Genomic DNA, 26,507 nt, shown 5'->3' with positions numbered 1-26,507 from the left:
ACCCATGTGACACATACTGGGTGATCCAGGTGCCCCTGCCGCTGTCGTTTTATACAACCCTCGATGTTAATACTGGCCAACAGAAATCACGTACAAGATTTTCATATTCTCTCGCTCACTACGAGAAAATTATTAGTCCCATGGGAAAATGAACAGGACTTTTTTGCAGGAAATTTAATGTAGTTAAATTTTGCACTGGGATACGTTTTCGCTAGAGGCCGTAGTTTTCGAAATATTCAAGAAAAATGTATAAAAATGGCCAGACTCAACTCCACCTCCGCACTCATCCCTCAGCAATCAGGATTTCTAGTATGTTGTTCGTGGCACTCCCTCCTACCACTGTACAAATATTTGCGACTGTAAATTCGATCTTTTTAGGTCTTCATTAAATGGCCGTATTACGCCATTGACTTACAACTAGTCGAACACTTACAACTTGTAAAACTGACTTTTGTGTAAATTTTACCTAATTATTTGGTAAATTTTAAAAGCATAAAATAAAAAATTACATCGTTGTATTCGTCAGGCCGTCTGACTACGAAACGTACTGCGGTTGTAAGGCTAAGTTCGGATCGAGTTGCCAGCGTAATTAGTTTACGCGTGACGCTTACAAAAGTCGTTTTCCGTTCATTACTCTCACAAGCACGTTTAAATTAACAATGTTAACGAAGCAGCCGACTGTGCTGGTGGCGCAATAGCCCAGTCCATGAAGATCGGAAAAGGTCGGATGTAGGGAATAGTTCTTGTAGTCGGAAACTTTTGTGCAATGGTAGAAATAACATACTAGAAATCCTGACTGGTGAGGGATGAGTGTTGGGGTGGAGGTGCCTTTGAAGGTCACTTTTGTATGGTTTTCTTTAATAACTCGAAAACCGTGGCCCTCCAGTGAAAACGTAACCCAGTGAAATATTTGATTACATTACATTTCTTACAAAAAGGTCCTTTTCATTTTTTGTGTAGGACTAATAGTTCAAGCGCAGCGAGCGAGAGAGTATGAAACCCTCTCGTGTGGTTTATGAAGGGCAGCTATAACATTGATGTTTGCATAAAATGACATGGGTAGGGGCACCCTGTAAGAAACTAAGTTGAAAATGAGATCATGTTACCACTCCACGAACTAAGTGAAAGGTGACATACAGCAGAATGTTAAACATAAACTATGGATGGAGCTTTTTGCTGAGTTCTAGTATACCATGTTTTACACACGGACGTTGGCTATAACCATGCAGAATCTCGAAGTATCGTAAGACGTGAAAACCAATACTTGTTAGTCTAGCAAGAGACGTTCTTTATAATGGGGCTGTGACAGGCGACGTGGCGACTGGTTGCAGGTAACTTCATCTCGTACGGGCTGTACTGCGGCCTGTCGCTGATTCCGGAGCTGGAGGCAGAGTGGCTGCTGCTACCCTCCATCGTCAACACGTTCAGCGGCGGCATGCTCAACCTCATGGCCATCGCCAACGTCTACATCGTCGACGTCAGCAGTCCGGAGGAGAAGGAAATCCGGTACGTGCACTTCCGAATCTTCAGCGCTAGAGTTACTACCGCTATTCACAAATATCCTACATATTTGCCCTTAGGGAGTTTTTCAACGAGTAATGTAACTCAAATGTGTCACCATATGTCCTACATCTCTTGGAAAACAATGAAAAACAACCACACCATTCGTTGTCGAATATTGAACACGGGTGCTGGGACAAATGACGACTATGCCAACAGATTGAAACAGTAATCCTCAACGTGGACGACTGGCGGATAAAAAAAAACGACTGAGACCTGTATTGGAAGCAATATCTTGCGATGTTAATATTCCATCCAATGCTACAGCCACACCTTGCAGTGCGTACTTGCCGTACGCTCTTCCCTGTTGCATACGCAAACGGTGCATGGGAGAGTGACCGTTGATAAACCTCCGTATGAGCTCTTCTTTTATTTTTTTCGTCGTTTTCGTTGTATATGGGAGAAAGTAATATGTTATCCAACTCTTTTTCCCATTCCATTCACGTATGGAATGCTGGAAGAATGACTGTTTAAATGTCTCTGTGTGTGCTGTAATTAATCTAATGTTGTCCTCACGATCCCTATAGGAGCCATAAGTAGGGGGTTGTATTATATTCCTAGAGTCACTGTTTTAAAGCCGGTTCTTCAATCTTTGTTAGTAGACTTTCTCGGGACAGTTTCTGTCTATCTTCAAGAGTCTGTCAGTTCAGTTCTTTCAACATCTCTGTGACACTCTCCCGCGTGTCAAAAGCAATTGTGACCTTTCGTACAGCCCTTCACTGCATACGATCAGCATCTCCTGTCAGACCTATTTGGTACATGTCCCACAAACTTGACCCAAACTTGACCAGTATTTTAAGATGGGTCCCACGAGTGATTTGTAAGTAATCTCCTTTGTAGGCTCACTGCACTTCCCTAGTTTTCTACCAATAAACTGAAGTCTGCTATCTGCTTTCCCCTTTATTCAGCCTATCTGATCGTGTCATTTCATGTCCATACAAAGTGTTACACCCACGTATTTGCATGAATTTTCCGATTCCTTTTATACTCCACAGATATTATATTCATAGGATATTATGTTTTTCATTCTGTGATGTGCACAATTTTATATTTCTGATCATTTAAACCAAGTTACCAATCTTTGCATTAATTTGAAATCTGATCAATGTCTGACTGAATACTTGCGCAGTTGATATCAGATTGTACGAGTACTTCACTGAATACAACTGCATTACCTGCGAAATGTCTGAATTTACTATTAAAATTGTCCGCAAGGTCTTCAAAAAATAATGGTACAACCGAAGACACTGCTACATCTGTCGATGACTCTCCGCCCAAGATTAAATGTTGCGTCCTCCCCACCAAAATCTTCAATCCAATCACAAATTTCACCTGATACACGATTAGATCGTACTTTTGATAATAAGCGTAGGTGCGGCAATGAGTCAAATGCTTTTCGGAAATTGAGAAATACTGCATCTACCTGACGGCCTTCATGCAGAGCTTCCAGAATGTCATGTGAGAAACTTGCGAGTAGCGTTTCAGTTGATCGCTGTTTTCGATATAACTCATTATGTTTGAGCTCAGAATATGTTCTAACCTTGTACAACAACTGGATGTCACGAATATCTTGACGGTAACTTTGCGGATCATTTCTGCTATCCTTCTTGTAGACAAGTGTGACCTGGGCTCTCTTCCAGCTACTGGACGCAATGTTTTGTTCGAGGGATCTACGGCAGATTATAGTTAACAGGAGAGCTAACTCGGCTGCAAATTAGGTATAGGATCAGATAAGGATTCCACCGGGCCCTGGGGCTTTGTTCAATTTTAACGATTTCAGCTGTACCTCAACGCCACTGACATTGATATTTATTTCACTCATCTCTTCCTTCGTATGAGGATTAAACTGAGGCTTATCTCAATTTCAGTTCCTATCTTGTGCATTATAGACTGGACACTAACTTAGGTGCTACTAACAGCCTTTGCATACGCCCGGAATTTCGTTGGGTTTTCTGAAAGATCTGTCGGCAATGTTCTGCTACAGTAGTCACTGAAGACTTCACTCATTGCTCTCTTGACTGCCAAACGCGTTTCATTCAGCATCTGTCTATTTATAGTCATTTGCTTTGTTTTATATCTACAGTGCAGTAGTCTCTGTTTCTCTAGAAAGTTCTTTACACTGACTGCATACCATGGAGGTCCTCACCATAGTTGGCTCTTCTATTGGAAGTATATCTATCCGGAGCATGTTCAGCTATTCTTTTAAACTTGAGCCGCAATTCTTCTACATGCCCCTGTCTTGAGCTTAAAGTTGCAAGTTGCTCAGTGAGATATGCCACTGCTACTTCTTTCACTAGTTTGCTGAACATGTAAATCTATCTACAATACTGGCCATTAAAATTGGTACACCACGAAGATGACGTGCTACAGACGCGAAATTTAACCGACAGGAAGAAGATGCTGTGATATGCAAATGATTGTCTTTTCAGAGCGTCCACACAACGTTGGCGCCGGTGGTGACACCTACAACGTGCTGACATGAGGAAAGTTTCCAACCGATTTCCATACACAAACAGCAGTTAACCAGCGTTGCCTGGTGAAACGTTGTTGTGATGCCTCCTGTAAGGAGGAGAAATGCGTACCATCACGTTTCCGACTTTGATAAAGATCGGATTGTAGCCTATCGCGATTGGGGTTTATCGTATCGCGACATTGCTGCTCGCGTTGGTCGAGATCCAATGACTGTTAGCATAATATGGAATCGGTGGGTTCAGGAGGGTAATACGGAACGCCGTGCTGGATCCCAAGGCCTCGTGTCGCTAGCAGTCGAGATGACAGGCATCTTATCCGCATCGCTGTAACGGATCGTGCAGTCACGCCTCGATTCCTGAGTCAACAGATAGGGACGTTTGCAGGACAACCATCTGCACGAACAGTTCGACGACGTTTGCAGCAGCATGGACTATCAGCTCGGAGACCATGGCTGCGGTTACCCTTGACGCTGCATCACAGACAGGAGCGCCTGCGATGGTGTACTCAACGACCAAACTGGGTGCACGAATGCAAAACGTCATTTTGTCAGATGAATCCGAGTTCTGTTTACAGCATCGTGATGGTCGCATCCGTGTTTGGCGACATCGCGGTGAACGCACGTTGGAAGCGTGTATTCTTCATCGCCAATTCGTCATCGCCAACCTGGCGTATCACCTGGCGTGATGGCATGGGGTGCCATTGGTTACACGTCTCGGTCACCTCTTTTTCGCATTGACGGCACTTTGAACAGTGGACGTTACATTTCAGATGTGTTACTACCCGAGGCTCTACCCTTCACTCGATCCCTGCGAAACCCTACATTTCAGCAGGATAATGCACGACCGCATGTTGCAGGTCCTGTACGGGCCTATCTGGATACAGAAAATGTACGACTGCTGCACTGGCCAGCACATTCTCCAGATCTCTCACCAACTGAAAACGTCTGGTCAATGGTGGCCGAGCAACTGGCTCGTCACAATACGCCAGTCACTACTCTCGATGAACTGTGGTATCGTATTGAAGCTGCATGGGCAGCTGTACCTGTACACGCCATCCAAGCTCTGTTTGACTCGATGTCCAGGCGTATCAAGGCCGTTATTACGGCCAGAGCTGGTTGTTCTGGGTACTGATTTCTCAGGACCTATGCACCCAAATTGCGTGAAAATTTAATCACATGTCAGTTCTAGTATAATATATTTGTCCAATGAATACCCGTTTATCACCTGCATTTCTTCTTGGTGTAGCAATTTTCATGGCCAGTAGTGTAATTCTAAGTTGACAGTATGAAACCTTACTTCTGCGTATTCTCGTAGCCGGTTATACGACGGGCTTCACAGTGAGGGAGCGATTTCATTGTTCCGATACATGACTGGCACCAAAGCGAGGGCGTGTTCTCGATCGTACTTCGTATGATGGGTCTCAGCGGCAGATGATTAATCATAAGCGTCAGATCTAAGATAAGCTGCCTTGCCCACTTGTGCAGGACATGGAAAGAGATAGACGAGAAAGGTGGTGGTGTGCGGTTGCAGGCTGGGCGTGCTGGACGCGTCGCAGTACCTGTCGCTGATGCTGGGCGCGGGGCTGGCTTCGCCGCTGTTTAGTGCCATGTCATACGCCGGCGTCTTCGGCGTCGCCGTGGGCTGCATGGCGTTCTGCCTGCTGTACACGTTGCTCTACCTGCCGGAGTCCCGCCCGCGAGCGCCGCAGACGGAGAAGGTAGGCTACATCACACAGCTGCAGGTGCGGCTGTAGTCTGAATACATCCAGAATGATGATGCAACCACACTCTTAAAAAAAATAAAACAAAACGAACTGCGGAAGGGTTATGCAGACTGGTCACAAACTGATATTCAGGCATGTATCGACGAAAAATGCAAAACTTAAACTTTATCGGCTGACTGATGAATATGTGATGCTGCAGGGCAGTTCCACACACAGCTGGCAAGGATAGTAAATGGGGGAGGTGTCGATACCAGGGTATAAAGTCTCTGCGAAGTTCATCCCGTGTACTCAGTTGGATTGTGATTATGCCTCGCAGACAGACGCGTGAACAACATACACCGATTGCAGCATTTGAGAGAGGACGTGTAGTTGGGCAGAAAGACACCAACCAGATGGAGTAACCGCCCGACATGTGAACAGGAACGATGCCACTATTCGACGATGTTGGCAGGAATGGATCAATCACGGTCAAACCCAATGTCAAGAAGGAGGCGGCCGACTTAGAGAGATGACAGAACTTGAGGACTGAGAAGTTGTCAAAGAGACACAGAGCCCCAGATCCACCATATCATCGATCCGATGTGCAACCGGTGCTTTGTATTGTATTGTATGTTAACCGGGGACCTAGACACGACGGAGAGGTCGTCCTCGCCGCAGCCACAGTGGTCCACAACCCCACGACGACTACCGCAGTCCACTTCACCCCTCCGCCGCCCCACACCGAACCCAGGGTTATTGTGCGGTTCGGTCCCGGTGGACCCCCCAGGGAACATCTCACACCAGACGAGTGTAACCCCTATGTTTGTGTGGTAGAGTAATGGTGGTGTACGCGTACGTGGAGAACTTGTTTGCACAGCAATAGCTGACATAATGTAACTAAGACGGAATAAGGGGAACGAGCCCGCATTCGCCGAGGCAGATGGAAAACCGCCTAAAAACCATCCACAGACTGGCCGGTTCACCGGACCTCGACACAAATCCGCCAGGTGGATTCGTGCCGGGAACCAGGCGCTCCTTCCCGCCCAGAAAGCCGTGCGTTAGACAGCATGGCCAACCGGGCGGGCAACCGGTGCTTTAGTGACAACAAGGTCCATTAGTCACGGAAAGGGGATAGAGCTTCCGGCGCCCCTTGTGCCGACTATAATTGACCTCTCTACACCAACAAGACCGTTTGCAGAGGTGTCCGCCATATGGAGCCTGGAATCCCATTCAATGAAACAGAATTGTCTTCATTGATGAGTCCCGCTTCGAATTTAGCCCTAATGTCCAGTTAAGACGTTTCTGTATGGCTCGACAACCAGGAGTGATGGTCAGGTCATTTCATATCAGGACCCCTTTGTTTGTCATCTGCGGCACCCTTACAGCACAGCGGTACGTCGACGATATTATACGCCACGTTTTGTTGCTCTTCATGGCAAGCTATCCTGGGTTTACATTTCAGCAAGACAATGCCCGCCCGCACAGGGCGAGAGTTTCTACTGCTTGTCTTCGTGCTTACCAAACCCTTCCTTGGCCATCAAGATCGCCAGATTTCTCCCCACTAGAGAACGTTTGGAGAACTATGGGCATGGCCTCCAACTAACTCGGAATTTTGACCATCTAACTCGCAAATTGGACAGAATTTGGCATGATATCCCTCAGGAGGACATCCAACAACTCTAATGCCAAACCTAATAACTGCTTACATAAGGGTCAGTGGAGGTCCAATTATTGACTTGCTCAATTTCATGAGCTCTTTCTCTTGAATAAATCATCCAGTTTTTCTGAAATTGTAATCGGCTGTTTGTCTGTACATGAACGTCACATCTACCTGTTTCTGGCCCCTTCAGATAATGCCTTCGGGGTGCGTAATTTTGTGTTGGAGTGTATATTGGAGCATTTTTCAAATTCTATTTGTCCCATGGAAAGCAGTGCCCTCGCAGGCGTATCTGCACAATTGAAGCACTGTCATTATGGGCTATTGTGTGATATAGCAACTTCTTCTGCAACAAATTACTCTGAATCTCATTTGCGGAGATTCCGTTCCGTCCCATTGCTTTCCATTCCATTCCCTCCTTGTTTGGTTAAACGTGAATGGTCATGGACAACAATATCGCAAGTATAGTTGCAGTTATCGGCCCAAACACACAAAAATATATTTTTATAGAAGAAAACGATCTACTGGCAAACAGTACAGATTCAGAAAATATCGTTCTTGTGAAACACACTACCTCTTTATTCTCATGAAGTAATGAGTGCTACCGACAAGGGATCTAAAACTGATTCCATAATCTTGTATTTTTACAAGGTGTACAACATTGCTTCCGCCGTTTTCTCCCCAACATTTGAGGCTTTAATGAAACAAATTGCATACACATGTATCATTCAAAGTATTTTCCATCGCTGGCCACTACTTTCTCCCATCTTTCGGGCAGTGTACGAATCCCGCGTCGAAAAAATTGTTCATCTTTTGAAGCGATCCACGAATCGATCCAATTTGTGACTTATTCATGAGATCGGACGTGTTGGTCAGCCAGGCAATGCGCCATTGATCTAAACAGGTGATAGTCAGAGGGAGCAATGTCTGGAGCGAGGTGTACAACATTGCTTCCGCCGTTTTCTCCCCAAAATTTGAGGCTTTAATGAAACAAATTGCTTACACATGTATCATTCAAAGTATTTTCCATCGCTGGCCACTACTTTCTCCCATCTTTCGGGCAGTGTACGAATCCCGCGTCGAAAAAATTGTTCATCTTTTGAAGCGATCCACGAATCGATCCAATTTGTGACTTATTCATGAGATCGGACGTGTTGGTCAGCCAGGCAATGCGCCATTGATCTAAACAGGTGATAGTCAGAGGGAGCAATGTCTGGAGAATACGGCGGGTGGGGTAGGACTTCCCATTTTAACGTTTCCAAGTACGTTGTGACCTCTTTTGCAACGTGGGGTCGATCGTTGTCGTGCTGCAAAATCACTTAATCGTGCCTATCGCTGTATTGCGGCCGTTTGTCTTTTAATGCTCTGCTCAAACGCACCTGTGTTGTTTCTCTTGCTTTTAACACCTCATAGAACACAACGCCGAGCTGGTCCCACCAAATGCAGCGCATGATCATGGAGCCGTGAATATACGGTTTGGCCGTCGACGTGGACGCATGGTCGGGACATCCACATGATTTTTTGCGTTTAGGGTTATCGTAATGAACCCATTTTTCGTCCCCGATCACAATGGGATGCAGAAATCCCTTCCGTTTTTGCCTCTGAAGCAACTGTTCACAAACACACAAACGCCGTTCAACGTCTCTTGGTTTCAGCTCACACGGGACCCAAGTTCCTTCCTTCTGAATCATGCCCATAGCCTTGAGATGTTTTGAAATGGTTTGCTGTGTCACTCCCACTAATCGCGCCAATTCTTCTTAAGTTTGACGCGAGTTGACTCAGCAATGTCTTCAATTCTGCATCTTCGAAAACGTTCTCTCTTCCACCACTATGCCGGTCTACGACGTTAAAATCACCGTTCTTGAAGCGTTGAAACCACTCACGACACGTTCTCTCGCTAATAGCGACCTTACCATACGTACTTGACAGCATTCGATGAAACTCCGCCGCTGTTCTCCGCGTACTGAAACCAGACAGTAAGACCTCCCGTAAATGACGAGAATTAGGCTCGTAAACTGACATTTTCAATCAAGAACAACTTTATGATGCAGGCACAAATCGACTAATGTTTTCCTGACATCTGCGATCTGCTCCTTTCGGCCACTAGTTACCGTTGTCGCCATCTATCGGCAAACGGCGGAAGCAAAGTTGTACACGTTGTAGAAAGCTTTTCATACCGTTTCTCACAAGAGGCTTATAATCAAATTGCATGCTATGGGATACCTATCATCCCGTTCCTGCAACTCAATTCGCGATTTCCTATCAGAAAGGTTGTGGGGGCGGCGGGTGGATTTTATATAAATGAATATAATATTCGCCGCCGTATTTGCAAGAGCCTGAAAAACTACGATATTTTTTGCGGTCAGGCAGAAAGTGATGGAGAACATACTGACCATAATTTCCAGTCTGTAAGTCCACATTCTTCTTGTACTCACTGAATGAAAACGTTCCTATTAGCTATTTACTCAGCAGGATCAGAAATTATGACTATAAATAAAAGTTTTGCGTTGTAACCGATTAAAATAGTCAATGAAAGTTCACACGCACAAACATAATAATATTCCTGATAACAATAATAATAATGTTCCTATCATAAACAGCATTATTAGCAGTTCAGAGGCGACCTCTGCGTTAAGTTCCAAGTAAAACAATCTAGCTCCCTGACGTCTACTAGTCAAAGTTACCTGCTCGTCGTAAAAGTTGAAAATAATCTCACCTCCTGCCAGTGCGGTTTTGCCAATACTAACGGGCAGCACACAGTTACTTCCGTGAAATCAAACCGGTCCAGGACGGTGTACAGTTCTCGCAAATTCACTTCCTACTTTTACCGAAAACATGCGTTCGGCAGGTACCTAGCGCCGACGTAATCCGAGGCAGCGCTTATGCCGGCGTTTGACGAACGTGAACAGATTGACAGCTCGGTACAAAGTGTCTCTTTCAATGCGTCTCTGGCCACACTTATACTGTGTATGGGCGCAGCGGAAGGCCGAACAGAGCCGGCACGGTAACTCAGCGTGATCGGTCAGAGGGTTAGCTGTCCTCAGTAATAAGAAAACTGAGTGAATGGATCAACGACGAACTTAAAACAGGTGTCATGGGACGCCCGCCCCCAACAAATGCAACGAAAACTAACAAACAAAAAGAGATTAAAAAAAGACGGAACATCTGCTGTCAACCGCTCTAGGCACAGTGTTCAAATGTGTGTGAAATCTTATGGGACTTAACTGCTACGGTCATCAGTCCCTAATCTTACACACTACTTAACCTAAATTAGCCTAAGGACAAACACACACACCCATGCCCGAGGGAGGACTCGAACCTCCACCAGGAATAGCCACGCAGTCCATCTACGTACAGTCGGCAACATCAAAAAGACCACTTTCTCGGACACGTATCATTTAATAACAGTCTCGTGAAACAATTTACAACACTCGAAATTTTTATATAATATAGTTAAGTTGCCTTTAGTTACAAAAAAAATTTTAGCTCGACTGCATTTAAACTTTGCTAGCTAGAATTTTTAGAAGTGAACCAACAGTAGAACATGACTCTGAGCTACTTCTTTAGGAGTCCTCTTATTGATAGTTGTTTACACTAAAGTCTTGAAACTTGGTACAGATGTATAATTTAATGAATGCAATCGAATGCCGTAATTAGAACTTTTTATCATAAATTACTTAATCTATTACGAACAAGGATGTTTCTGCCCCAAATTTGGTTTTTAGTAAATTACCTAAAACTATCGGAGTAGCTTAATGGAGTCAGTTAATGTTTTTATATCAGACTGAAGCTAGACACCAATTTTCATCTTTCTGAGGCTAATATTTAGCGCCTTCGATTTTTCGTAAAAACTCCGGTTTTGACCAAAATATTGCACCGATCAAATTGAGACTCATAACTGTTGATTGTGACATTCATTTGCACATTCTGAACAGTTTTTAGCTTTCTAGCTGCATTATGTAGCACCAGTTATTTTTTCTTAAAATAACATATTTAGCGAAACATATTCATCTGATAGTCTGAGATTTAACAGTTTCAACATTAATATACTGATGCATATATTGACAAAGTTTGGAAAAAGTTACTTTAATTTTTACATTCATTCTTAGATTATGGCGCAATACTTAGTGTGCTGCGCACAGGCGCGTTATGATGACACGGGTCTAGTAGCAGTGAACTGGGGAAATCCCGCCACATTTGTCATCTCTGTATCTGTTTCGCCACAAGGTCACCGTTAGTAGAACCTGACGTAAAGCCATAGAGTAAAACACAAGTGATATCTGAGGTTCCCCAATGAAATGTTACAGGCCCTCTGCTGTTCCTAACGTTTATAGCCGACTTACGAGACAATCTGGGGACCCCTGTTACATTGTTTGCAGATGATGCTATCATTTACTGTTTCGTAAAGTCATTACAAGAACAAAACGAATTGCAAAATGACTTAGACAAGATACCCGAGTGGTGTGAAAAGTGGCAGTTGATTCTGATAATAAAAAGTGTTTGGCCATTCACTTGAGTGTTTAAAGGAACCCGTTAAATTTCGATTGCACGGTAAATCAGACAAATGTAAAACTGTCAGTTCAGCTAAATAACTAGGAATTACAATTACGAACAACTTAAATTGTAACGATCGCACTGATAACGTTGTGGAGAAAGCGAACCGAAGACTGGATTTCATTGGCAGAACGCTTAGGTCTGTTAAAGAGACTGCCTACACGACGCTTGTCCATGCTCTTCTGCAGTAATTCTGCGAGTTATGGGATCCAATCCCAAAGAAAGCAGGTGTTGACAGATGTGAAAATTACCGGACAATCAGCTTAATAAGCCACAGCTGCAAAGTACTAACACGAATTCTTTACAGACGAATGGAAAAACTAGTAGAAGCCGACCTCGGGGAAGATCAGTTTGGATTCCGTAGAAATACTGGAACACGTGAGGCAATACTCACCTTACGACTAATCTTAGAAGAAAGATTAAGGAAAGGCAAACCTAAGTTTCTAGCATTTGTAGACTTAGAGAAAGCCTTTGACAATGTTGACTGGAATACTCTATTTCAAATTCTAAAGGTGGCAGGGGTAAAATACAGGGAGCGAAAGGCTATATACAATTTGTACAGAAACCAGATGGCAGTTATAAGAGTCGAGGGACATGAAAGGGAAGCAGTGGTTGGGAAGGGAGTAAGACAGGGTTGTAGCCTCTCCCCGATGTTATGCAATCTCTATATTGAGCAAGCAGTAAAGGAAACAAAAGAAAAATTCGGAGTAGGTATTAAAATCCATGGAGAAGAAATAAAAACTTTAAGGTTCGCCGATGACATTGTAATTCTGTCAGAGACAGCAAAGGACTTGGAAGAGCAGTTGAATGGAATGGATGGTGTCTTGAAGGCAGGATATAAGATGAACATCAACAAAAGCAAAACAAGGATAATGGAATGTAGTCGAATTAAGTCGGGTGATGCTGAGGGAATTAGATTAGAAAATGAGACACTTAAAGTAGTAAAGGAGTTTTGCTATTTGGGGAGCAAAATAACTGATGATGGTCGAAGTAGAGAGGATATTAAATGTAGACTAGCAATGGCAAGGAAAGCGTTTCTGAAGAAGAGAAATTTGTTAACATCAAGTATAGATTTAAGAGTCAGGAAGTCATTTCTGAAAGTATTTGTATGGAGTGTAGCCATGTATGGAAGCGAAACATGGACGGTAAATAGTTTGGACAAGAAGAGAATAGAAGCTTTCGAAATGTGGTGCTACAGAAGAATGCTGAAGATTAGATGGGTAGATCACGTAACTAATGAGGAAGTATTGAATAGGATTGGGGAGAAGAGAAGTTTGTGGCACAACTTGACCAGAAGAAGGGATCGGTTGGTAGGACATGCTCTGAGGCATCAAGGGATCACCAATTTAGTATTGGAGGGCAGCGTGGAGGGTAAAAATCGTAGAGGGAGACCAAGAGATGAATACACTAAGCAGATTCAGAAGGATGTAGGTTGCAGTAGGTACTGGGAGATGAAGAAGCTTGCACAGGATAGAGTAGCATGGAGAGCTGCATCAAACCAGTCTAAGGACTGAAGACCACAACAACAACAACATGGGATCCGCATCAGATAGGGTTGATAGAGGGCATCGAAAAAGTTCAAAGGACTGCTCGTTTTGTACTGACATGCAATAACAGAGAGAGACTCACGGATATGACACGCGAGTTGAGGATACTTACTTACTCTTACTCTCCTGGTCCTACAGACCGCAGTCGGTTTTTGGCCTCGTTAAGTAGCCTCTTCAACAGTATTCTGTCTTCGGCATCTTCTTTTCTTCCTCCAAGTACCTGGAGATCCTTGACAACCTGGTCTCTCCATCTCATTTTCGACCTGCCTAGAGGTCTTCGCCCTTCCGGTTTATTCTCTGAGACTTCTGTCAGTAAAGATCCCTACTCACTTCTATAAATGTGGCCAGCCCATTTTAGTCTTCTTGTCTTGGCTTTCGCAACCGTATCTGGTTCATTGTATAGCTCCCTGAGCTTCCTGTTCTTTCTTCTTCGCCATTCTCCTCCCTCGTAGATTGGTCCAAATGTCTTTCGCAGGATTTTATTTTCAGAAACTTTTATCTTTCTCTTCGTGTATTTATCTATCCTTCATGTTTCTGCCCCATATAATAATAGTGGCCTGATTATGCTTTTATATATTCTTACTTTGGTTCCTGTTGAAAAACTTTAAGATGACAATCGTTTCTTGAGTTTGTATGACGCTTGAGGTTAGCTATCATCAAAACAAAGGCGTTTTGCGTTGTGGTATGATCATTTCACGGAATGCCTATCACCATCCTTTTTCTCTGAATGCGAAAACTGGTTCAAATGGCTCTGAGCACTATGGGACTTAACTTCTGATGTCATCAGTCCCCTAGAACTTAGCACTACTGTCGGAGGCAGGATTCGAACCTGCGACCGTAGCGGTCGGCGGTTCCAGACTGTAGCGCCTAGAACCGCTCGGCCACCCCGGCCGGCTCTGAATGCGAAAACATTTTCTTGCTCTATTCGAGGGTGGAACGATAGAGAAATAGCTTGAAGGTGATTCGACATGTAACCTCTACCAGGCACTTAATTGTGAACTGAAGAGTAGTGATGTAGATGTCAGTGTTGATTTTTGTGGCACCAGCAGGCCTTTTGAGAGCCAGGGCAGGTCTTGGCAGGCCGTGAGGCAGGTCTCACCAGACCCTCTGACTTGACTACAAAGAGTGCTCCACACGCAACATTAACTGCTTCTCGTCTCTGTATCCACCAGTAGCAATGAATCTCCGTGGAATACTTTCTAGGCACTAATGGTACACATCCCTTACCATAGGTAGCATTGCCTGATTGTCAATACGGAGAAAAGTGCAATCGGCAAACCCGTACAGCAGCCTTTCGCTGTCACTTGTATTCTAAAGTTGTCTGTGTTTCAGTTCCAGAACAGCAAGAAATTTCACCTTTCTATTGACAAACTGAGACAGGTTCTCAAGCTGTGAGGACACTCTAGTCACCGCCTCTCTCTAATACCACCCACATGGTTGACGGGAGGTCTGACGGTCATAAAACGTATTTCAAAACTATTGTAGCATTCAAACCAAAACCTTTGTATGGAACAAGTATTATTTCCTGACAATTTTTTTGATGGATTGTCGTGTTTTTAGAAACTTGTGTGGTATAACAAGTAAGTGTTCTTAACTCTCTCAATACTAAATCTTCCACAGTATTTTTAATGCAGTGAATTCAGAACCTAACTAAAAACCAGTTTCTTCCTGATTGTAGTCTTCAGTCGATTTGCATAATTGGCAGCTGAAACAAAAAGACACGGAGCTATATGAGAGTTCTCATATAAATATTAATACAGAATGACCCTAAATTATCTTTACAACTTAAGAATTTAATAACACTTCATAATTACACCAGATAAGTTTTGTTTCCTCGTTCATAAACGTCAATGCGTACGCATCTAGTGTACGTCCAGTCGGCATTCGATTCTCTCCATGTTTGCTCCATGTTCAAATGCTTTGGGAATGCGTGTCATCAAATTCTGCAGACCTGTAACCTTGACTTGGTGCACCTGGTCCTTTACAAAACCCAAAGTGAAAGAGCTTACGTTAGTGGAGTGCTGTCATGCGAGCGTGGCAACCATCAAATCGGACCATCTCATCCAGTCTTCCTTTTAAGAAACTTTTCATCCAGAAATAGATGGACATTTAGGAACCAGTGAGGTGTTGCCCCATCCTGCTAGAATATGACGTGAAGTTGCGGGTGTTCCAACTGTGCCACAGCAAACTCCTGTAATATGCCCAGGCGGCAGACTCGCTCAAAAGGAATGTAGCTTTCCATTTCATGTCCAACATAAGGAACTCTGATGGCAGTATATGAAAGTTTTGACAGTTCAGTTTGTCAGATGTATGAAAACAAATCTTTTCCAGAAAGTCATTGTTGAGTCAATCTTAGCTAGAATATTCTCTGCAAACTGTTCACGCTGAGGTTCATCCGTCAGCATTAGTGCCTGCAGAAGCTGCAGCTTCTGGGCATTAAGACGTAACCTCTTATGCAAGAGTTTGTGTTCCGTTGATAGTGGCATTTTGAACTTTCTGACAGCCATACGCACTGAATTTATCAGACCCCTTCAAATGCCTGACACTCCTCGTACACGTTGGCATCTGATGCAGATGGGCGACCGACAACCTGTTTATGGAGAACAATACCTGCTTCGGTAAATGATTATACCAAGGCAGTATAATTAGTCGTGACAGTGGATCACATCCATTCTTTGTGCGAAAGTGTCATTGCATTTGGGTATCGGACTTCATGTCTATGAGCTTTTTTCCATGGCATCCACAGTTTTCGTCAAATCTGCGGCATCTAGAAAGAAAACTGCTCTGCTATCGAAAACGTTAACCTCAGTGAATGAACAAGAAGTAACAATATGAAAGATTGCGGCAATTTTTTCTAAACCCTGTGTTGAAAAATAGGCACATCAATCTCACTAAATCCTGAATAACGTTTTACAGTAAAATGACTGTATTTTTAATGATTCAGTAGCATTTGATTCTGGTTATATCCAAACACTGACGTCTTATTAAAGATTTTGAATGTCGTTTTTAGTTATTCTCTGAACCATTATTAAATCTTTAAAACCAAAAGATTCTAGTGCTTGTGATAAAATATTAGTGAAGTTAATTAAAGATTGTTCCTCTGGGTTTAGTAACATATTAAGTCATTTATCAGTACAACACTTCCTGAATGGCTGAAATATGCTTTTGTGATCGTTGGTACCTTAACATGTACCCAGTTCAGTACCTTAGTTGTTTTTTCTCCGCACTTAATAATCTCCTTGCAAGCATGTCACTTAATTTACTTCCTAATGCTTTCTACATGATTATAACTGCACCATTAAGTGGCCTACGCTTGTCATTTGTGTCCACTCTTCAGTAGCTGTCATGCTGGCTTATAGGTACTGACCAATATAAAAAAACATACTACTCCTAATAGTTATAAATACTAATACAGAAATAAAGTCAAATTCTCATCCATTTCTCGAAAGTTTTAGAAAAAGTAACACAAATATGCGTCTGAACCATCTGACTAAAAGTAATATATTGTCAATGTCAGTTTCAGTTTCTAAAGATTTCAGATCGGTATCGAATCCAGCATTTTGGTGCGGCAGGGGAGGGGTCTGAGTTCACAGAAATTTTGTATCGCCATGCTATCTCCAACTTCTCCGCAGTAAACGCAGGTGTTTTCTCACTCTATTATAATACCAGCTACACTAGCGAGAAAATTTTCGATACTGTCCAGTCTGAAAGCTTTGTTACAAAGTTAGCTCTTTTTAGTTTATTTACAGGTGTAGTTCTCGATGGGGCCCCATAGCTTCCCCTTTGCATTCGACTCTGGTTCAGACACTAAGAACGCTATTTACACATACAGCGAGAATAGACAATAAATTACAGGCTACTTGTGTATTTTGCGTAGATTTTGTGATATATATCTGAAAATCGCAGTATCCTTTTGATAAATTAGAATATTACAGCGTAACAGGAAATAATGCAAAATGGTCCAAATTATACCACACCGATGGGAAAAGTAGGAAGGAAGGAAGATTTGGATTTGACGCCCTGTCGACATGGAAAGAAAGGTTGTCAGTAGGAAAGAGCCCTGTTACTCAGCTACCAGTCGTCGCCAATTAGGAACTGATTACATGTGGTGTCCCATCTTAGGGGCCGTACTTTTTCGTCTGTATATCAATGACCTTTCATCAGTAATATTAACATATGCGAGTTTATTTTGTTTGCACATGATACAAACATTGCAATAAATAGCATATCAATTACAGTTTTAAAAAATCGTTTAATGAACTTTTCTTGGACATTGATACGAGGGATGATGTCAAAAAATACCTGGAATTTTTTTTTCTTACATATTGATGCACCCGCGCCTGAGACTGGTGTTGTCACTACCTGAGAGATCTGACCTTGAGTGACTTCATATCATATGCGTCAGTCGCCTGGCGGTACGCAGTTGGAGGGAAGCAGGGAAAGTGTACGGGTGTTCCCCGTTCCCAACATGGCTCTCAAGTTGCAGCAGCGCGTGTCAATTAGATTTTGCGCTCTTCTTTACAAAACTCCACCACAAACCTTGGAAATGTTGCAGTTGGCCTACAAAGAGCAACCTATGGGGAAAACACAAGCTTTGAGTGGCATAAACGATTTCAGGAGGGTGAAAATGACCTTGTGGATGCTCCTTGCCCTGGTAGGCCCTCAACTTCTAAGACTGAAACCAATGTCAGCACAACTGATGTCACGTTGCGGGAAGACCGTCGTTTATCGTTAACAAAGACTGCAGAGAATATGAATGTATCCTACAGCTGAAGACACTGTATGAAATGTTCTAGGGTGCAGAAAAATTGCAGGAAAGTGGGTTCCTTGAGTGATCAGTGACATGCCATCAAATGGGACCAACCTGGTTTCATCACTATGACTCACACACAAAACAGGACAGCGTCTAATAGAAACGTTCTTCAAGTCGAAGACCCAAAAAGGCCAAAGTTCACCCAAGTGCAGGAACAGTCAAGCATCTTGTCTTCTTCTAAAAAATTGGGTTTGTGTATGATTATATGGTGGATGAACAACGTATTGTTACTGCGAATTACTACTGTGTTATATTGAAGGAGCTATTAAGGAGGAAAACTGCAACAAAAAGACCACATCTTGGGATGTATCGTTCGTCAGGATAATGCACTGGCTCATCGTGCCATCAAGTCTCAGGAAATAAACACTGAGTTAGGCACTGAAGTGATGCCACATCCGCCTTATTCACAAGACCTAGGCCATGTAACTTCCATCTATGTATTTGCTGTAGTGAAAAAGGAGCTTTCGGCTCGTTATTTTCGGAGTGACCGAGAGTTAAACAATCAAATTTCGGATGTACTCAACAGACTATCGAAAAGGGGCTTCAGTGAGTGTTTTGAACATTGGGCTGAACACTGTAATCGTCGTATAGTGTCCGAGCGAGATTACTTTGAAGGTCTGTAATGGAATTGGAATAAAGGTGAGCGGTATTTTCCACTAAATAAATAATTTCGGTTATTTTTGACACCCCTCGTAAATGGCTCCTAGCCAGTCTTTGCAGTAAGTTTTGAAAAACCGTTTCGCTTCAGAATATGCCTAAAATATAACAACAAACAGCTTGATAATCAATTCCAATGGGAGGAGCATACCATAGAACTTCTGAGGTGCCTAAATAAATCTTCATTTACAATGCAGATGTTGACTGGCATAGGTGATATAAAAATAAAAGGCTAGCATATTTCGTTTACTTTCCTTCCATAAGGTCATCAGGGATTATTTTCTGGGGTAACTCATAAAGTCACGCTAAAGTTTTCGAAGTCCAAAAACATGAGTTATTTGTGATGAGAACTCAAGGACAACCTGTAGAGGCCTGTTCAAACAGTAGGGGATACTGACTAGTGCTTCCCAACACATTTGTCATGAATAATACACTTATTTTTCAGACCAAGAGCTCTGTTCGTAGAATCAGTACTAGAAATAAGAACAATATTCAAAAAGATTTAAAGTCACGCACTTTCGTCCAGAAATGTGCCGATTATTCAGAAAAACACGCTTTCAATAACTGGCCAACAGCTACAAAAAGATTAACTAGCAATAAAGTGTAGTTTAAGAGGAGCCTAAAGCATTTATTTGAGGCCAGGTCCTTTGCTCCATCGATGAATCTCGAAGTGGAACCGACTGATATGCATATGTTATTAATAATATCAAATAATGTATTACACAAAATCTGAGTTCTGCACATTTTCATTGTAGTAATATGATCAATGTAAATAAGTGTGGTAAAGTGATTTTCCTCTTTGATGATGTCAGGTGCAATAGCCTAAGAACTGTCATATGCATCTGATGTGTTGTTCTTTTACATGTTTTGTGACGAGTTTGTTATTACCTTTAAATGAAAATATGTAAGATTTTTAAACTTATTCCACATCCATGATGACTTCACTTCGGATTTGTGGAAGGTACATTAGCATATCGTTTTTTCTTTGTATATGTGTATTGTATTTTCTTGTTTTCTGTCATGTTCTTGAGAATCTCCTCACTATGGATATATGGAAAGAAAAGTACATCTAATTAAAGTAATCTATTCATAAAACAATTTATACATGACTCAAATGAAAAGAAATAGGGGAAATTATAAGACAGCATCTTTAAACAGAAAATTTTAATAATTTGCTAAAACACAAATATTCGTATTGAAATATCCAGACATCCTTATGATGCAGCTTGAAAACTCTCAGATAGCGATTTTCATTACAATCGGAGATATAAAATTTGCCCACCATTCTGGATACATTGTCTCACATTTATGTTACATGGATGTGTAACATTGCACTGTTATCAATTTCCTACACACATACAAACTTCAATTCAATCACGTAACACGAAACGTAGAAACATTGATGATAAATGTTGAACTGCATATCTGCTCTTGCTAGTAGTATGTGAACTTAATGAAATCCTTAAAAAATTAGGAAAGGGCACCATGATCTTTCCTGAGTTCAAAAGTAGGAGTGGAGCAAGTATTAGTAAAAGTTTGACATGTTAACTTGCTAATTTCTACATCACTAAATTCGTTATTTTTTTAGTTATGTTCTCATCAGTATGTAAACGAATGAACTTTGAAAATTCTGCACTGTTAATGAGTTTCTATTAGTATTTCCAACAAATACAAAACATAGATCTACAGCTAGTCGTTTGACAACATAATGACGGCTCTAGATTCCTGAGTCTAGGAGAGTGTGGTCATACAGTAAAACCGAAAGGCGCGAGAACGCGCAAGGAAGGAACATTGATACTTAAGGACCTTTAGAGCAATTCACGATACCCTATCACAAGGAATTTAGGTCCTCAGTACGCATGTAGTGATGTTGGAGTGATTCGAGGGCATTTCGAAAAGTAAAGATACAATGGCTCACAGTCCTTAAATAGAACATTTATTTAGAAAACGTCAGTTACAACTTATTAACTGGATTATTTGTTTTATTTCGACATAATCACCCCCATTATCCAAACATTTGTTAAGTCGGTGCACAAGCTTTTGTATCCCACAGTCATAGAAGGTTGCCGCCGGTTGTCGGAACCACATTTCAACTTCATCTTTGATCTCTTCATCGTCGTGGAATGATTTTCCACCAAGATGTGGCTTCAGGTAACGGAAGACATGGAAGTCGGTGGGCGCAAGATCCGGGCTGTATGGTAGATGGTCCAATATGTCCCATTTGAATTGTTTGAGTAGTGCTTTAGTTACAAGCGCTGTGTGAGGCCGAGCATTGTCATGAAGCAAGCATTCCCCTGCGTTTGTTTTGAATTACCCTTTGAAGACGTTTCAAAGTCTGGCAATATGCAGCAGCATTAATTGTCATTCCAGGAGGCATAAATTCCAACAGAAGAATGCCTTGTCTGTCCCAAAAACCAGAACCCATGATTTTCTTCGCTGAAATCAACATTTTGCATTTCTTGGCTTTTGGTGAATTCGAATGGCGCTATTGCATTGATTGTTGCTTGGATTCAGGTGTAGGGTGATAAACCCACATCTCGTCACCTGTCACAATGTGATCAAGGAACTCATCACCTCCTTCAGCATAGCATGTGAGGAAGTCGAGTGCAAAGCCCATCCTTTTCTTTTTGTGTTCTTCCGTTAACAGTTTTGGAACCCAGCGTGCACACAATTTCCTGTACCCTAACTTGACAGTCACAACGTCATAAAGAGTTGTCATTGACATGTCCGGTATGATCTGATGCAATTCTTTCAATGTCAGACGTCTATTCGCACGTATTGCTTCCTCCGTTCTCCGAAAAAGGGCATCAGAGATCACAGATGGCCAACCTGTTCTTTGTTCGTCATGAATATCGGTCCTACCTTCAGAGAAACGACGACACCATTTCGTTACGTTTTGTCGATTCATAATGTTCCCATAAACAGAGACAAGTTCTTTGTGAATATCCGCTGGTCGCTGGCCTTTTGCATGAAGAAAACGTACGACGAAGCGCACTTCGCATTTGGCGGGATTCTGAATCGGCGCAGCCATTTTAAACACGACCTACTCCAACCAGAAGCAACGTTCAACTGCCGAACGACCGCGAGGAGAAAGCTAACGGTTCAAGGTTAGCACCAGTGTTGCCAACTTGCTCGCCAAAACTCTTCTGTTCCTCTGGTGTACTGTGTATCTTTACTTTCCGAAATACCCTCGTATAAAAGTAACTGGATACCGTTAGTATTATTAATAACAGATGAAAGAGTTGACAATAGGTATAATATGGATAGGAAAAAAATCAAATTTGCATGTGGCTACAGATAGAAACGAGGAGAAAGCTAAAATGTTTTCAGAAATAGAGGCTCCTCCTTCTGGCAGAAGAAGGGATAGAACTGAGAAAAAGCGGCTGGTGAAGCTAAATGGTTAAAAAAAAAAAAAAAAAAAAAAAAGATTCAAATGGCTATGAGCACTATGGGACTTAACATCAGAAGTCATCAGTCCCCTAGAACTTAGAACTACTTCAACATAACTAATCTAAGGACATCACACACATCCATGCCCAAGGCAGGATTCGAGCCTGAAACCGTAGCTGTCGCGCGGTTCCAGACTGAAGCGCCTAGAACCGCTCAGCCACACCAGCGAAGTTAAATGATACAGGATAAGTAACATAGAAGTTACTCAATGACGCTGCATCTACGAAGACATATATTTGCCTTTCACACTGTATGGTAGGTCTCTAATGACCTGAGGCCCTGGGCGACTTTCCCTATATCTTTTATCCTCATCTTCGATCCCTTTCTTCTTGTCAGAAAAAGGAGTTTGCAATTTTACACCAATTTTCGTCTGTCCATAAGTCACCAGTTAAAGAGTAGCTTTTTCTCTGTCCAGCTTACAACTACCGGTAAAGTATTAAAAAGATTAACATAAATTCCCTATATCTCAAGAATGGAAACACAAAGCTTTTTTTCAGATTTGTACTGACTACCTCCCATCAAAACGCTGCTCGAACTCCCTGTCTGTACTACTAGTCCTCTCTGTATGGCTCTGTTTTTAGTTATGATAGGAATTTTCTTATGGAGACTATATATAATTTCGTACATTTCAGAAGCGAAAACAATTCAGGCATCTGCCGTCACCCAGAAGGTGCGATACTTCGTCAAGCCAATTCTCACCGTCTTCAGTTGTTCCTGTTGACTGTCTTTCGCAAGGCGACTCACTGCCACTTGTAGCAGCCCTTTTTCTATTTTCGCTTTTTCGTCTAATAGGTGAAAGTTTGATTTTATTTTTTACACATTGACTGTCATTGAAGGGTTTTACTTTTATTTAATACTGTCCCGGCTGAGTATCAATTTGATTACTTTTAAAACCCAATGTTAAACGTGGGTCACTACACGTATAGTCTCCCCAACTCTGAGAGAAAAAATCTTTAGTAGCTTTACTACCAATGTTTACAGACGACGATACTTTAACCTTTCGTTCAATTGTTTTAGGTATGAATCGCTATTTTGTTCTTGGCATAGATCACGTAACCTTAATGTTTATTAATCTAAGTTAAATTAATGTTCAATACTTGTATTATGTTTCAAATTAACAACGTCAGTTTATTGACAAGAATTATTAAAAAATAGGTTAACTCATACGATCTCATTCAAAGAAGTTCTTTAATCAGATGTCTAAGTAGGATTCCCGCTAGCATCAGAGATGTTAGATAATATCCTGTCACTTTCGGTAAATAAGTTAGTTCTATTTAATATCCGCAAACTGTCATTAACTATGATCACTAGTCGCGTGAAGTTAAAGTTTCCCACTATCACAATTCGAAGTCCGAATCCGGTTAAAATTCTCAATTCAGTAAAGTGTTTAAATATTCACACGAATTGACATTAAAGCCAAAGAGATTACTATTCACCTTCACGTTTATCTAATCTGATAAATGTCCAAATTAAAGTCTTGAAATGACAATCCTCAAAAACAATCTCGTCACGATCTATTCTTGATCACCGTTTAATAAAGTCCCATTTGTTGTTCTCTAAAGCTGTACGTCCTAAATAACTTCCGGACTAGAGACTGAAGTATCGTAATTACAACGAATGGCTATTTATACTTTAATAAACACTATCTTTGGTGTCCCAGACCTACGTTCTATGACTATAATATTGATTTTCTTACGTATTGGAATAACTAATATTTTAATATTTTCTACTGTTTTCCCCCTTCCCATGTTTCTAAAATTTATAATTAAATTTTCCTTTTCTTTTCTTTTGCTTTCTATACCAGATATTTCCCTCTATTTGTTTTTTATTTATTTTTCGTAATTACTACTTGTGGAGGGACTTGGGTGATTTTGTGAATTGATATTTTAACGACATGGGAGCTAATTTGGGAGCTATTTTTGTTTTTTCAACACCGAGAGGCGCTGTAGGTGTTACACACACCACCTGTTTGTTCCTAATAATTTGCATTGAATATAAAGTAAGTAAGCGTAAGTAACAATTCAAACAGTTTCATTAGTACTTTTCTCCTGTAAGACGTAGGAAGTCTCTTAGAGGTACCCTTGTAAAGACAAGTATCACGTCGAAGCTCACTATGAGGTCTCCTTTGCCCAGGTGAGCAAACAGATAGTGTGCTGATGGGCTACCCACTGTCACCAGTAGTGGCCAATATGTTCATAGTGGCACGTGGAAACACGGCCCTGGAGTCGGCAGTCTGTAAAATCTCGTGCTTTTTTTCGGTATGTAGGTGATACATTCGTAACCTGGCCACACAGACGACATCACTCGCAAGACTGCTTGCAGCAGCTGAATTCGTTGCACCAAAACATCAAACTCATGCTGGTGATAGAAGAAAATAAACAAATCCATTTCTGGATGTTGTAATGGTTCTTTATTTACGTGACCATTACGGCACTCCAACCCCAGTTCTCGATACCAGTAATATCGTACTACTTTTCTGCGGAGTAACAGACATATTTTTGTGACAATATTCACATTTCGTTTTATTAATGTATAAGTACTCCGATGTATCCGATATATTACAGTGATATGGTTCTTGTGTGTATTCATTTCTGTGAGACTGAGGTAATCTTTGACTTACTTGTAACCGTTTTGGCGCGAATGCGCACAGAGCAGTCTAGCAGTCTTTGTTTCACTTTGCAGAACTTAAGTTGTTATTTCGCTTTGTAAAAGAACAGTCAAGTCTTGTGTTTGGTAAAAGTGGAAATTAAATATATGAAGACTGATACAAAACTGTTTTCTTGGTGATGTGGCAATGAAGAAGAAGTATATGTGAACTTACAAGAAGTTTAATAAAAATGTGGATCGTGAACACCAAGTCAAAAATTATTTCTACCATACCTTTGTTCTGATCTGGGATTGTTTGCTCATTAAGAATTTCCTAAAAAACGCATTTGTTAGGTCTTCAAATATTGCTAAAATACAGATCTGGACCTTCTAGCAGTCAAAGTGGAATCACCCTAGAATCAACAAGATGAGCCATAACAACTTCGACGAAATCTACGTGAGAATTCATTCAAGATAAGTGCCAAAATTAATGACTTTTTTGCAGTGACTTCATTATTTCCATTCTGACGATACCATCCACAGTCAATAACTTTGTTGTTGCCCGATAGAGCGAACATATATGCTGCGTGAGCAACATTATTAATCTGATTTCTAACCTACATTGCAAGTGGTGGTATTGTTAGAATGTGCTAGTCGAGTGAACATCACATGGCACAGTAGGACACGGTGTCTACCATAAACCGATGCACGCAGATTGTACCTGCATGCCTCCAACTGGCATCCCCCTTCACAATGAGAAGATGTCCATAGTACAGTAGTGCACAGAGTCCGTGAAACGCGGAACCAAGACAGTCTAGCAGCTGACCTGCAGCACCTAGAGACCATGTTCTGTACAAATGATTACAGCAGTCGCCAGATACAGTGTGCCATAAGACTGAAGAAGCTGAGGTCACAGCTTGTTGAGGATGAAGTTGCGATGGCGATTATCCCATATGTCGAAAAAACGTCGCTGAAAATCGGAAGAATACTCAGGAAACAATACTGCAAGGGTATGTCCAGCCTACAAGCCAAGAAGAAAGCCTTGTTGGAGTCAGTCAAGGATGGCCTAGGATTCTGGAAACTGTGAGTCTATCATATCCCTTGCCAATGTGAGAAAATGTATGTAGGCCAGAGTAACTGGACAGTGCAGGAGAGATGCTTGGAACATAATGGCTGCACAGACAATGAAGAGCCAACAAAAGTTCGTCATAGCACAGCATCTAAATCTACGCGGATACTCTGCAAATCACATTTAAATGCCTGACAGAGGCTTTATCAAACAACCTTCACAATTCTCTATTACTCAAATCTCGTATAGCGCGCGGAAATAACGAACGCCTATATCTTTCCGTGCGAGCTCTGATTTCTCTTGTTTTGTTATGTTGATCGTTTCTCCCTATGTAGGTTGACGTCAACAAAATATTTTCGCATTCGTAGGAGAAAGCTGGTGATTGAAATTTCGTGAGAAGTTTCCGCTGCAACGAAAAACGCCTTTGTTTTAATGGTGTAC

At 41.8% G+C, this 26,507-nt stretch overlaps 1 protein-coding gene across 1 annotated transcript in view; it reads left to right on the top strand.

The window, feature by feature from the left end:
- Window positions 1-1,422: 1,422 nt before the first annotated feature.
- Window positions 1,423-26,507, top strand: part of LOC126162503 (thymic stromal cotransporter protein-like) — a 102,374-nt gene continuing 77,289 nt past the window's right edge. Inside the window, exons 1-2 of the mRNA XM_049919055.1 lie at window positions 1,423-1,506; window positions 5,562-5,748. Of these exons, the coding sequence (XP_049775012.1) occupies window positions 1,436-1,506; window positions 5,562-5,748 (258 nt within the window). The 5' untranslated portion in view covers window positions 1,423-1,435. The remainder of the gene's footprint in view (window positions 1,507-5,561; window positions 5,749-26,507) is intronic.

This window comes from Schistocerca cancellata, chromosome 1 (genome assembly GCF_023864275.1).
Source record: "Schistocerca cancellata isolate TAMUIC-IGC-003103 chromosome 1, iqSchCanc2.1, whole genome shotgun sequence".
NCBI classification, from domain to species: domain Eukaryota; kingdom Metazoa; phylum Arthropoda; class Insecta; order Orthoptera; family Acrididae; genus Schistocerca; species Schistocerca cancellata.
Note: the sequence above shows the minus strand (reverse complement) of the source record. Positions and strands in the feature narration are given on the sequence as shown.